The 14,257-nt window shown below is 37.4% G+C and overlaps 2 protein-coding genes across 3 annotated transcripts; one reads left to right on the top strand and one right to left on the bottom strand.

The window, feature by feature from the left end:
* Positions 1 to 297: 297 nt before the first annotated feature.
* Positions 298 to 2,705, top strand: LOC142630993 (pentatricopeptide repeat-containing protein At1g08070, chloroplastic-like). Its single transcript, XM_075805046.1, has one exon. The coding sequence runs from the start codon at positions 360 to 362 to the stop codon at positions 2,442 to 2,444; it is 2,085 nt and encodes a 694-aa protein (XP_075661161.1). The 5' UTR covers positions 298 to 359; the 3' UTR covers positions 2,445 to 2,705.
* A 1,557-nt stretch (positions 2,706 to 4,262) lies between these two features.
* On the bottom strand, positions 4,263 to 9,183 carry LOC142630563 (serine/threonine-protein kinase STY13). Of its 2 annotated transcripts, XM_075804571.1 has the most exons (6): positions 8,391 to 9,183; positions 7,823 to 7,955; positions 7,510 to 7,705; positions 5,110 to 5,234; positions 4,854 to 5,012; positions 4,263 to 4,720 (listed from the first exon to the last, which is right to left on the bottom strand). In XM_075804571.1, the coding sequence occupies exons 1-6, from the start codon at positions 8,519 to 8,521 to the stop codon at positions 4,406 to 4,408; spliced, it is 1,059 nt and encodes a 352-aa protein (XP_075660686.1). In that variant the 5' UTR covers positions 8,522 to 9,183; the 3' UTR covers positions 4,263 to 4,405. The 2 variants fall into 2 exon arrangements, with proteins under 2 accessions (XP_075660686.1, XP_075660684.1); XM_075804569.1 differs by having other exon boundaries at positions 7,510 to 7,955; positions 8,391 to 8,806.
* Positions 9,184 to 14,257: the final 5,074 nt, after the last annotated feature.

The raw sequence follows: 14,257 nt of genomic DNA, 5'->3' as shown, positions 1-14,257 counted from the left end.
TTACTTAGTAGATGTAATAATTTCTAACATTAAATATTTCCAAATAAATGAAATTTCCATATTAACCTAACAATTATGGGAATAATTCATTACTCAAAGTAAATTGAATTATTCAAGGGGATGCAAATAATTCATTTTGACAAAGTAAAAAACTAAATTGGCAAAAATTAAATTTAAGAACTACTTAAACATAAAAAAAAAAAACCAATAAACTAAATTGAATTTTAACCCTTTATTTGTTTTTTTTTAAGATCTCATACCCTTCACCCTTCACCTGGTTCTTGGTCTAAAAGACTCCTCTAGGCCCTGGCCTTGGTCTAATTTTTGAGACTGTTTTTTTCAAACTCACAACTCAGGAAATGCTTTCTACAGTAACTGTCTTTCCCGCCAAACCCATAACTGCCATAACTACCATTGAAAACCCAAAAACCTTAATTCTACAACAATGCAAATCCAGCAAAGACCTCAACCAAATCCATGCCCATCTCATCAAAACTCGCCTCATCCACAACCGGGCCGTCACCGAAAACCTTCTTGAATCCACAGCTATACTTCTCCCCAATACCATGGACTATGCTCTCTCCATTTTTGATAATATTGGCGAACCCGATTCGTCAGCTTACAATGTCATGATAAGGGGTCTTACATATAAGCAATCCCCTCACGAGGCTATAATTTTGTTCAAGAAAATGCTTGAGACTTCAGTTGAACCCGATGAATTCACTTTTCCTTGTGTATTAAAGGCTTGCTCTAGACTAAGAGCATTGAGTGAAGGTGAACAGGTGCATGCCCACATTTTGAAATGTGGGTTTGGATCAGTTGAGTTTGTTGAGAATACTTTGATTCATATGTATGCGAATTGTGGTAGAGTTGAGGTCGCTCGCCGGGTGTTTGATGGAATGTCTGAAAGAGGTGTTGTTGCATGGAATTCAATGTTTTCAGGTTACATGAGGAGCGGGTGTTGGGAAGAGGTTGTGAAGTTATTTCATAGGATGAGGGAATTGGGTGTTGGGTTCGATGAGGTTACGATGATTAGTGTTTTGACGTCGTGTGGGAGGTTGGCTGATTTGGAATTAGGGGAGTGGATTAATGGGTATATAGAGGCAAATGGAATTAAGAAGAGTCTTGCTTTGATGACTTCTCTTGTTGATATGTATGCGAAATGTGGTGAGGTGGATACTGCGCGAAGATTGTTTGACCAGATGGATCAGAGGGATGTTGTGGCATGGAGTGCCATGATTTCTGGTTTTTGCCAAGCAAATAGATGTAGAGAGGCTCTTGATCTGTTTAATGAGATGCAAAAGTACAATGTGGATCCCAATGAGGTCACCATGGTCAGTGTGCTTAATGCTTGTGCTGTCCTTGGAGCTTTAGAAACTGGCAAATGGGTCCATTTTTATATAAAGAAGAGGAAACTGAAACTCACTGTTACCCTTGGAACTGCCCTGATTGATTTCTATGCGAAATGTGGATCTGTAGATAGTTCTATTGAAATATTTAGTAAAATGGCTTCAAAAAATGTCTTCACTTGGACAGCACTTATTCAAGGTCTTGCTAGTAATGGACAGGGGAAAAGGGCTCTTGAATTCTTCTATTTGATGCAGGAGAAGAATTTTGAACCAAATGATGTCACTTTCATTGGTGCTCTTGCTGCCTGCAGTCATGCAGGTCTGGTTGATGAGGGTCTAAGTCTTTTTGTCAGCATGAGTAAAGATTTTGATATTGAACCAAGAATTGAGCACTATGGTTGTATGGTAGATATTCTTGGTCGAGCAGGGTTGATTGAAGAGGCATATCAGTTTATAAAGAACATGCCCATCCAACCAAATGCTGTTATTTGGAGAACATTGTTGGCTTCATGTAAGGCTCATAAAAATGTTAAAATTGGGGAAGAATCATTTAGACGCATAACAATATTGGAGCCTGCTCATAGTGGGGATTACATACTTCTATCAAATATTTATGCATCGGTTGGTAGATGTGAGGATGCATTGAAGGTGAGGCGTCAGATGCGGGAAGAGAGGATTAAAAAGACACCAGGTTGTAGCTTGATTGAGTTAGATGGAGTAGTTCATGAATTTTTCTCGGAAGATGATGGACATGCTCACTTAAAGGAGATATATGGTGGAGTTGAAGACATGATGAAACAGATCAAGTCAGCAGGCTATGTGCCCAACCCTGCAGACGCAAGACTGGATGCTGAGGAAGATGATAAGGAAGCTTCAGTCTCTCACCATAGTGAGAAGTTGGCCATTGCCTATGGTCTCATAAGAACTCCACCTGGAACTACAATCAGAATATCAAAGAATCTTAGAGTGTGTACAGACTGCCACAATGCTACAAAGATAATCTCAAAGGTATATAATAGAGAAATTGTTGTCAGGGATCGTAATCGCTTCCATCATTTCAAAGAGGGATTATGTTCTTGCAATGACTATTGGTAAACCCTAAAATCTACATACATTGCAAGACTATTGAAGGCCTTGTTCCTTTGTTGTAGAACGAAAGAGGACATAGAATTCTTTAATTCTATGATAGCTGGCCTTGAGTTGGGGACTTTGTGCACCAAAAAGCTATGTGATCTTGTTCCAATTCCAACAATTTTCAGATGTCTCAATAAAAAGGGAGGGGGAAAAAAGAGAAGACTTTCTTTTTTTGCTAAGAATAATGCTGATTTCTCAGTTTATTGCAATAGAAGACTTTTTCTATTATCCTTGATTCTTTTGTGTTTTGGTCAACTTACTTTAGTTTCTATAATAGAAAATTTTTGGATAGTCAGACCTTTGTACCACTGAAAGGAAAGTGATTTTGTCCCCTTTAGAAGGTTTTCATATTTCTTGATCAAAAAGAGACGGTGGGGGTGGTGGGGAAGAGAAAGACTCACCTTTTGAATGTTTAGAATATAAAATGCCAATGGATTGCTGAATCTTATATAAATGTGTTTATTTTTATGATATCGATTGCATCAATGCTGAAAATAAAAGAACTTGGGGAGCGATCAACTAAGTGATGTTTATAAAACTCATAAACAACCACAACAACAACAAAAAATAAAACTGTTCACATTGACTGTTATGCTTGATTTCGGATCTCTTAAGAGTTTTGGTAATGGTTAGAAATGTACACTTCAAAAATTGTTCTCTCTCATGAAAGTTTCCAACAGAGTGGCAGAAAGAAAATGTGAATTCATGTCTTGTTTGAAAGCTGTTTTCCCCTAGTAAAACTCACCTTTTGAACCATGAAGCACAATGTGCTGCAATTGATAGCCTGTTAAAAACTCATTAGGTGGCCAAAATCGCCTTTTTGAGAAGCAGATCTTGTGAAGCTTTTTGAAAAATCATCTTTTTAGTTTCAACTCAAAATCACTGTGGTGAGGCTGACGATTACTAGGATTATTATTTATGGTTCGTCCTGAACAATGAACAAAGAACTAAAACATGCAAAAAGATCACAATGCATGCAAAAAGTATTGTGTTCTTCTTTCTTATATGGTCATCTTAGAATGCCAGCATCACTTGTGAGTTGTGCATGCCTTATATATAAGCAAACTAGCAACTTTTAGCCAAAGGGCCAAAAGTTATAATCCTTCTTCTAAGTTTTAGCTTTTTTCTTAGAGCTTATTTAACTCATTTTCTTATGTACTTTTTAAAACCTTACTTTTACGGGTGCAACTATCATTTTACCAACTTTCGGAAAATAAACAAATAAGTATCAGTAAATAAGCCAATCCAGATTTATTGGTATATCCAGGTTTGAAGAAGCTTTTAGAGGTTGATGTCTGAGTCCAAACCAAATACAAGTTTGGAACTTCAGAGACAGGGAAGTAGGTTTATGGCTGAACTATCATTGCCTTCTAATCAATCTTGTGCTCAAAAAAATTTATATCACATTCAAAGACATTGGTTGCACTTCTACTTGAGGCCTTTATTAGCAACATGCCAAGCACCCCATTGATACTGCAACCATAAGAATCCTCATTCTATTAATAATGATCACGAAAGCATTTTCTGGCGTTTGGAATGAACGCAATGCATCGGGATGACTTTATATATACGGAAATAAACATCATAAAATAAGGAAATAGTATCAATACACTGGTTGGGTTGGGGGCCATTGGTTTGGGTTGATTCTTGATGTTGAGAAAATATGACCCCTACTCCATTTTCCAAACTATTAGTTACTAGATAATAGAACCACGTGTACTTGAAGCTACGATCCTAGTGTGGTCGCTGAAATCAAAAGCAACATCAGAAAACAAGGTGAGACTAGAACTGAACTTCAACTTATTGTAAATTGATCAATTTAAACATATACCATGTTATCAAATGTATTTGTGAGACTAGAACCTATTATCTACTAAGCTTCCCTTGAGCCATTTTGGCCAGAAGGAACATTTATTCCGGGGTTAATAACACTGGTTGAAGCAGAAGAAGAAACCTCTCGGCTTATCCTCCATCTTTGCTCTGGGTGTATCACCTGTGTCATCACGTACTGCCATCAACGAGCTTGTACCAGGAGACTCAGGCGGCAACACTGAGTTCTCAGACATGAAAATTCGAGAAGGAATTGAGGATTCTGGAGGAGAAATAGTGTACAGATAGTTAAGTAGCATTTGGATTATTTGGCTGAAATTGGGCCGAGTATTTGCGTCCTCCTGCCAGCATGAAGTTAGAATGGTAGCTAATTCCACTGGGAGGTTATCAGCGCTAGGCCTCACATTCTGAAATGGCAAAGTACCCTCTTAAGGTTATCAGTTTGATTTAACAGTACCAAAAGGCTTCAGATTACAACTATGCAATAATATATGTAACAATATAACAAGATAATATATAAACAGGGAATGTATTTTTTACTTTAAAAGCAGCCGCATATGCTGCCTGAAGATTGGACATTCCCTCAAAAGGCAATTTGTTGTGTAAGAGCTCCCACAACACAATTGCAAAGCTATAGGCATCCACTTTATGGTTGTAATGCTTTTTTTCTCCCTGCCTTAATGTAACGGTACTGTACAGCTGCCACCAATAAAATGTATTTAAGTAATACTTATATAGCCATTTATAAAATGAGAAACAGGAGAACCAAACTATGCTAAATTTCTTAATGAACTACCTCTGGCGCCATCCAACGATAAGTTCCTGTTTCAGCAGTCATCATCTCTGTTAATGACTCCTCTCTCGCTAAACCAAAATCTGCTAGTTTAACTGTTTTGTGGTCTACCGTCAGGAGTAAATTTTCTGCACCACAATCAAAATAAAAATTCCATCTTCAATTAGGAATATATTGTTTCAGAAGTCATATTTTCAGGTGAACAAGCATAAACACGTATATCTTGAAAATATAAGAATAGTTTTTCAGCATTCTCCCACCAATACGTCAACTCATAACGATAGATCAATCATATTAATAGACAATAGCCACTCACCTACAATACAGAACATAAAGGAAAACAACTGCACGAATGCACTAATTTGAGCAACTGAGTGCAACAATGGAACTCATTGGTATGTGAGGCTTGTCAAAAACACATGATTTAGGCTGCTTACTACAGTGATTTAGTGTTGCTGACTATGCTGCATATTTGTGTTAGGTAAATCACATTGAAGGTAAGGTCTCAAGTAGACAAGAACACTTGTTTCTGTTCTATATCTGTCCGGTTGATAACTTGTCACGTTATACTGGCTCATATAACACAGTTGTGTCAAAAAATTAGTCAAATAAAACTAAAAAGAATTATATCATTAAAAAAGAGTCCGTGAATCAACTTTAGATTCATTTAATCCAACACACTGAAAAAGCATCTGTGCTTAACATGAGGATGAAATAGTTACTGTTCTTATCATGTTCCCTTAGTTACATGTAAAATTAGCAAAAAGGCTAAGAAAGCTCTCTCCCTAACTAAAATCCTCTAAAATGAAGTCATTAGCACTTTAGCAGTAGACAAAGGTACAGCTTTCGGTGAAAAAAGCATGCAACAGCCCATATATTATCCTAATTTACAAAATTTGTATTTATTCATAATCAATATGCATCAGTATGTTGGCACTTTTTATTCAACTTTTTAAAAGTTCACCAGATATTAACTTATTCCATAACTTACTTTTTCCTTAAGTGGGATATTTTTCACATGGGGCCAATGACTCTAATAGTAATTCAACCATTCAAAGGTTGTGCCCTATTGTTGAGATTTACATTAACTACAATCTTAATCCCCCCTCTCAGGTCTCAAATTAGTACGTAATCTTGTCAATCAATCTCCACTATAAATTCATGTAGACCCTTCTAAATGATGAGTTTTGTTTAGGGTCCACCATGGTGAGTGCGGTTAAGTTCAAGAATTAGACAAATCCGAATGCTTGGTAAATGATTAATTGAGATTTTAGAGCTGACTTATCCTCTAACTTGAAAGGAGCCTGAATAAAAAGTACGGTCAATGAGATATTTTGATTTTAATGTTTGTGGAATCTACCTACTATATGAAACCGACAAATTTGTTAGGCCCATAAACACCATAGTTCCTTGGTACTGTAGTGCCTTTCCTACTAACAAACATATGATTTTTTTTTTTTTTGAAAGTGGGGGGAGTTGGGGTTGGTTGTTTGTGTGATAAGCAAATGATAAGCAAATAATCTAGGAGCACATCATCCCCAGTCTCACAAGGGATTTCCTGTTCAGAGTGAATTCAATCCACTTGAAGAAAACCTTTTCTTTTCTTTTGAGAGATTGGCATCGCTTGTCGATCCAATCCATCTTCCCTGGCGAGCCCAACACACTCTTCATACAATTTAAACCTCCCCCAACAGAAAAGAGATCTAAATTCAAGGCATTAACTAACTATTGCACAAAAATGTCAGTTTCTTAAAGGGACATATTGAATGGTGACATCAATTATAACTTGGCAACTTAGGCAACTACCTACTCTTTAGTAGTAGAGATTTATGTGTTGACGTGAATATTCCAACCGAAGGCTAATTTATTGAGTTAAAAAACTTGAATGGTGGTGAATTCAGGCCAAAAGTCAAATTGCTAAGAAAGTTGGTTGATAATTAATAGTGATAGGCAAGGACAAGATGATATTGATTACTTCAGAGCTAAGCTAGGAAATTCCACCTCCATCAATTAATGTAAGTAATAAATAAAAGAATCTATAAACATGATTACTATTAACCTCACATACAAATTGGCTGTAAGACTGTCTACCTATCATCTCTCCAGACCCCGCAAAAGTGGAAGTGTGTGCATGGGTACAACCTTTGTTTATAGACATGAGTACAATAAAAGAATAATATGTGTAACTTATTTATGAAAGTTTGAATGTGCAATCCTGTAAAAGAAATTGAAATTGAGTGGGGTTTTTCTTAATAAGGGAAGATTCCACACTAAGATTTCTAGACGTTTAGTGGGTTCATGCATATAAGATACCTTCAATCAATCCAGATCTGATCTTAACTTAATGAGGCCTGTTTTATAGAGTTACATCAAAAGAATAAAGCATTGGAATGAAAAGATTACCAGGTTTCAAATCACGGTGTATGATTCCATGAGAGTGCAAGCATTCCATAGCACGAGCAATATCAAGTGCAAACCCAACAGCAACACGTGTGTCCAAGCATCTAGGGCGCATGTTCAGCAAGTATTTTCGCAATGTCCCTCCCAATAAAAGCTCGGTAACTATCACCATTACAGGCTCCTTGCAAGCACCAATATACTGTACACACAAGGTTTCATAATATATTTTGTCAGATGCTGACACACAATAATACAATATATTTTTTTTGTTAGTGCAATAATACAATATTATAAGAGCCTTGAAATCAAATACAACCTTCACTAAGTTTTTATGCTGAACTCTAGACAACATTGCAACTTCTCTTGCAAACCGTGCTTCTTTCTTGGCAATCTCCTCTGGCGTTTCTCCTTTATGAACAATTTTGATAGCAACAGTCTGGTTTTTATATCTGAAGAGAACCCAAAAACTAAAGTGAGATACTTCAGCAGAAACAGACAACAAATTGCAATTTACTAAAAGAAACTCGTCTCCAATTCAATGCAAGCATAACCATTCTCATCACAATCCAGCTTTCCATATACACAAACAGTTGAAACAGATAAATAACCTGGACAATGCAGAATCTATATAGGAATAGCTTAACAAATACACTGGATAGACAGTAGATTGACCATTTCCCAAAGAGACACACAAAACAATAACAAAGATGGGATTCCTGAACCTTGACAATGACAAAGCAAGTATTTTGCAAATCCCAAAAATAATTCTTAAAACCAAGAACAAAATTCCCACGCCACCAGAAGCCAAAGTAAAGAAATTTTCACTTCAGCAAGGCAAGTAGCTAAATACCGAGAATCAAATTTAAGAAAAGCTTTAAACTTACTTTCCCTCATATACTTTGGCATGAGCTCCCTCTCCAATTCTAGGCCCAACAAACAAATGCTTGGGATCAATCAGCCATTTTGCATCCAATTTGAACTCATCAGTCGAGTAGAACCTATTCTCAGATTCCATCTTTCTAAAAAAGCAATGAACTTAACATCTATTCCCACCACCAATGAACACTCTAGCTCCCATTAACTACTTTATAGTAAAAGATCTCATATACATCAGAACCCAAAAAGTGAAGCATTGAAAAGCACATTAGCACTACACAGAGTGAATGGATAAGCTGACACAGAAGTAACTAAAATAAGACATGCTCTGTGATGTTTGCTGCTATTGCTGTTCATAACCACATCTCAAGAATTCAGGCACAAAGATCAAAACTCGGCAGCTTGATGCCTTTCATGTCCTTGTGAAGGCAAAAGCATAGAACCCCACATGTGCAACATTTAAAGAAAACAGAGAGAGAGAGAGAGAGAGAGAGAGAGAGAGTGTTTATGTGTGTAAGTGTGTGCATGAGAGTGGCACAAACACTAAAACAAAGCTCAAAACCCAATGAGATTTGTTGAAAAATTCATGGGGAAAAGAGAGGATTCCCCAGAAAGGGAACAGAGGAAGATAACCAATCAAAGAGTCCTCAGGGAAGTGAAAAATCATTGAAATTCAAGGACCCATTGTAGAGCTTAATTAAATGGAGTAATGGGTTTTTTCAGCTTTTTTTAACTTTGTGGGCACAGAGCTTCACTCTTGATCTACAGACAAAATCATAGAAAAGATTGAGTCATTGTTCAATTAAAGAATAAGAGAGAGAGAGAGAGAGAGAGAGAGAGATATTTGTGGATATTGTAGTGAAGACTGTGGGAGCCATAAATTAATCAAAAGCACATGGAAACTGATCTTGTCAACATGGGCCATGGGGACAGACAACCCACTCAATAAGAAATGCCTGCATTAAGCTCTCAAGTCCACCTTTTAACTACTTCTATTGCACTTCACTTCAATAAAAGCTAGACCTAGGAGTAATTGCTCGTAATGAGAGTCATGTGGTGGAATTCTTTTTTACTTCTTAAATGTTTTTTAAGTATGAAATTCATGTTAAATGACATATAGTTTCATTTATACCGCCCTGTCGCATGATGGTAACATTTTTATTTTTATTGAATAATCATAATATTTTTGACCAAATTATTCCACTAAAGGTAGCTTCTTCTTTTTTTGGGTAGAAAGGCAGATTTCATTAAACTCTAAACAAAAACAACACGGTCATAGGCCACCCCGGCATAATCAAGACTCAAAAGCAAGGAAACTTCCACTTGGGGGTCTAAGAAAATTACAAAGTCTTGGGAGAGCAAAGCTCCCCTTCTAGCAAGCGCATTTATTTGCCTCGCGATAACAATAATTAATTTGAACTCTAGGAATATTTCCTAACTCAATTTTACAATCACTCACAAGTGCATCAATGCAGTTCCGATGGTCATTTGATTTGCGTAGGAGATCAACAATAAGCTTGGCATCCAATTCAATAATCACAGCAGGGAGCTTGAGAGCTATGCATAATCTGAGTCCATCGGGTAAAGCCCATAGCTTCGCAACCACGCTAGTTGAAAACCCCACATTCCTAGCATAACCTTTCAGCCAATCTCCCTTGTCATTTCGGATAAGGCCTCTACCACCTACCTTCCCCGGATTACCAAGCAAAGAACCATTCGAGTTAAGCTTGAACCAAGTAGGAGGAGGGAATTGCCAATTGATTGCAATCTACCTTCGGGTTGGGGTCTGACTTGCATTGAGACCAATATAGGCAAATTCCACTGCTTTTGCAAGAACATCATGCTTCAAATTTCGCTTCCCATTCTCATGTCTAAACACCACACTATTCCTATTCAGCCAAAGTATCCATATGCCAAAAGAAAAAATGATTCCCCATCTGATATCCGAATTAGAGGAAGTTTTAGAGTTGTAGCAATTCTGTCTAAGCCATTCCGAGGAGTCTAAACCAAAGAAAATAGGCTCAGCCATTGAAGGAGATAAAGAGGTCCACAAATTGCGAGCAACATGGAAGTCTCTAAGGACATGTAAAATGGACTCCGAACCTTCCTTACACAGCTGGCACATCGGTAAAACTTCCATACCCCTTGCTGCAAGAACAGTGCTGATCGAAATGCTCTTGTGTAAGCATTGCCACACAAAGCACTTTATTTTCGGGATGGTGGAGGCCTTCCAAATCCAGTCCCCATCAAAGCAACTTGTGTAGTGTCCTTCCTCATCCAAACTTGCAAGTTTATAAGCTTCTTTCAATTCAAAAATCCCACTTGGAGAAGAAGACCAAGTGATGCGGTCCGCATTTCGAGCATAAAAGGAAATGGGGGTAGCCTTAATTTCTGAGAGCAATCTGTCAGGGAAGGAGAACGAGCATCTACTCCAAATCCAACTCGAGAACACAGTCAAATATTTTAAGGCAACCTACTCTTCCCCCCTATTAAGGGGTCCTGCAATTAAACTCCGCAACAGACCTCTATCTAACCATTTATCAAACCAGAAAGATAGCTTGTTGTCTTTGTCAACTACTCATTTCGCTCCTTTTTTGAAGACTGATTCACCCTTTCAGATAGATAACCAAGCGTTTGAATTGGACGACCTCCTCGAGGAGCAATATTTTTGGGAGAGGACTCTATCCCAAAGAGAGGAAGGCTCAGTATGAAGTCTCCAATTTAACTTGGCTAGATTGGCAACATTCTTAGCTTTGGCAGCTTCGATACCCAAACCCCCATCCTTCTTAGGCTTTGCAATTTTCTTCCAACTCACCAAATGAAGCCTCTTCTTGCTCTCTGAAAAATCCAAAAGAAAATTGTGACTAAGTCTATTAGTGCTATTTAGAATCATTGCGGGAAGAGCAACGCATTGCATGGCATAGTTAGGGATTGTGGTGGTCACGGCTTGGGTTAAAACAAGCCTACCAGCAAAGGAGAGCAGATTAGCTTTCCACCCGACTAGTCTGCTTTGCACCCTCTCAATAATAAACCCAAAGTCTTGGGGAACAGTCGAGCATTTGATAGTAAACCCCAAGTATTTCCCTAACGAAGGAGTAGAGTGAAATCCTAAAATGTCACTTAACTTAGACCTAACTTTAGAAGACACATTGGGGGAGAAGAAGACTTGGGATTTTGCATGACTCACCTTTTGGCTTGAAATACTACAAAAGGAATCCAGCACCTCCCTAATTGCCACACAATTCTTCCAGTCAGCCCTTGCAAAAAGAACTAAATCATCCGCGAAGAATAAATGTGAGAAAGTTGGACCGCTCCGAGAAGCCTTGATGGGATTCCAATGCTTGGAATTGCACTTATCAGCAATGAAAGCTCCCAAAACTTCCATACACAAAATAAAAAGATAAGGAGAAAGGGGATCACCTTGTCTGATACCCCTCGATGGGAGAAAAGGCTCTAGGGCACTTCCATTAAACAAAATGGAAATAGACGAAGAGGAGACACAACTCATAATTAAAGTGATCAAATGGTTGGGGATCTTGAAAAGAGTGAGAGTATCTCTGATGAAGCTCCATTCAAGCCGGTCATAGGCTTTTTCCAAGTCAATTTTGATTGCCATGGTTCCTCCTCTACCCCTCTTCCTAGACATGGAGTGAATAATCTCCTGCACGATAATGACATTATCAACCCCTTTTCGACCCGGCACAAAAGTTGTTTAAAGTGGAGAAACAAGTCCTGGAAGCAAGGGCCTTAGTCTAACCACAATGATCTTAGTGACTATCTTATAAACCGTGTTACATAAACTGATAGGGTGGTAATGGTTGAAGGTTTCGAGGTTTTGACATTTAGGAATAAGATTGATGATATTCTGATTGAGGTAATCCGGAATCCTCCCCGAGACAAAAATACCATTCACTTCCTCTCGCATAGTGTCACCCACCAATAACCAAAAGCGATGAAAAAACCCGCATGAAGGCCATCGAGGACCTGGAGCTTTGAAGGCATTAAAAGACCACAAACCAGCAATAATATCATTGTTGGAAATTGGTCGGATAAGGTTCTCAACCTCAACCTCATTAAGACAATTGTTCCAAAAGGGTGGATTCCAAGCAAACCTGAATGCATAGCAGTGGCTAGAAGTAAAGAGATCCAAGTACCCTTTTCTAATATAGTCAACTATCTCTCTTTCCCCTTGAATCCAATTACCAACATTATCTTTCATGCACAAGGTAGCCAATACCATGCTGGTATTAGCTATACCATTGGTGTGTACTATATTGGCATTTAAATTGATATTGATACTCCTATAAAACAATAGATTAATGTACTTATGTTAATAATTGGGCTTATAAATATGTATTTATGTATGTAGCAATATTTTTGAAATTGTACAATAGTGTTTACCAATACTGAAACACATCGTTCCTTTAGCCAAACCAAAACAGCTCCCAGTACAAAACTAACTCTCTTGATTCCACTTCATATCCATCAGACACCTCAAAAATCTCAAAGATCGCTAGTGGTGGATTGAATTGGGACCTCCAAGACTAGGGGTGTTCACGATGCGGTTTTGAGCCATATTTTGCACTACATCATGTGGTGCAGTTTTCCTAAAACCCTCGCCACAGTGCACTTTAATAGATCGGTCACCATGCGATGCAATTTAGTTAATTTTCATATATATTACAAATATATACTAAATATATTTAGTATATACAAATATATTTGATATATACTAAATATCTATTAAATATATGTTAAATATTTATAAAACCTATATTAAATATAAAATAAAACTTATATATTAATAGGTGCGGTACAATTTTAATACATTATATATTTAATCAGTCTGAAACACACACATATGTATGGATGTTGTAAGATACAGTTTTGTATAATCTTCTTAACATTGAATTGCAAATTGCATTACATCATGTGGTGTAGTGCGATTACTTTATTTTGTGGGTGATTTTGGTTGGTTTAGGTGTAGGCATGCTATCCAAGCAGTTTCTTGAACACCTTTATCTGAGACCAATGAGTCCACCATTATGTACCATATGCATGAACTTAATGCTACAAACATTAAATGATTTAACAATATTCTTCACAACAACAAAATTGGTAAGTTTTTATTGGCTTTCATATGAACCTATTACAAACATTGCTTTATTACCTATCATTAATAACTTGTTACTTCAACTTATGTGAAATATTTTGCACAAATTATCATGACACTTAGAAACGCTAAGAAAATTTGGGTGCCTCACGGTTGGTTCTTCATCAACCTTAAACACTTTTTTAGGTAAGTTGTCCATGATATTTATTAGGCAAGTGATTTTAAGATTATGAAACACACCATGATCATGTATCCCCTTAAAAAAAAATGTGATACATCCACAATATTTTTACAACAAATTATATGTGAAAAATTGCTATTAGTTTTAACTAATAAGTTTCCCTTGCGATGCACGGATACTGTTGTAATGTTTTATGTAAATTTGTTTTTGAAAAATATTAGACATATATTGTGAGGTGCTGAAGACCCAAGAACCCGAGGACCCGAGGAAGGGAAGCTCGAGACTTAGTGAGCAAGGTAGAATAAAGGAATAAGGAAACTTGCCCGAGGATGAAGTGGCACGGGCATTGATGGCATAGGGGACGTATTGCAACTAGCTGAATGTGGCAGGATAACTTAGAAGTTTGCATTAAATGTCCGGCACCAACCTTTCTGGCCGCATTAATTAGAAAGTATCAATTTTGTCCGTTGCATTAATGTAGACGTGACCTGAACAGTGCGGAACGCAAAGTTAAGGCTCTGCTCCATTACCGACGGACAGGTGTCGGGGGAAGAAGCTTAATAGATTGCAAGGTGTAGAGT

The sequence above is a fragment of the Castanea sativa genome, chromosome 4 (assembly GCF_040712315.1).
Source record: "Castanea sativa cultivar Marrone di Chiusa Pesio chromosome 4, ASM4071231v1".
Taxonomy (NCBI): domain Eukaryota; kingdom Viridiplantae; phylum Streptophyta; class Magnoliopsida; order Fagales; family Fagaceae; genus Castanea; species Castanea sativa.
The sequence above is the reverse complement of the archived record's forward strand: the minus strand, read 5'-3'. Positions and strand labels throughout refer to the sequence as shown.

What these genes read in the sequence shown, in the direction of transcription:
- LOC142630993 (XM_075805046.1), top strand. Translation starts at nt 360, where the DNA reads ATGCTTTCTACAGTAACTGTCTTTCCCGCCAAACCCATAACTGCCATA.
- LOC142630563 (XM_075804569.1), bottom strand. Translation starts at nt 8,521, where the DNA reads ATGGAATCTGAGAATAGGTTCTACTCGACTGATGAGTTCAAATTGGAT. An exon ending in ATCGTTGGATGGCGCCAGAG is followed by an intron (nt 5,013 to 5,109) that starts GTAGTTCATTAA and finishes TATTGGTGGCAG; the next exon opens with CTGTACAGTACCGTTACATT. An exon ending in CATATGCGGCTGCTTTTAAA is followed by an intron (nt 4,721 to 4,853) that starts GTAAAAAATACA and finishes TTGCCATTTCAG; the next exon opens with AATGTGAGGCCTAGCGCTGA.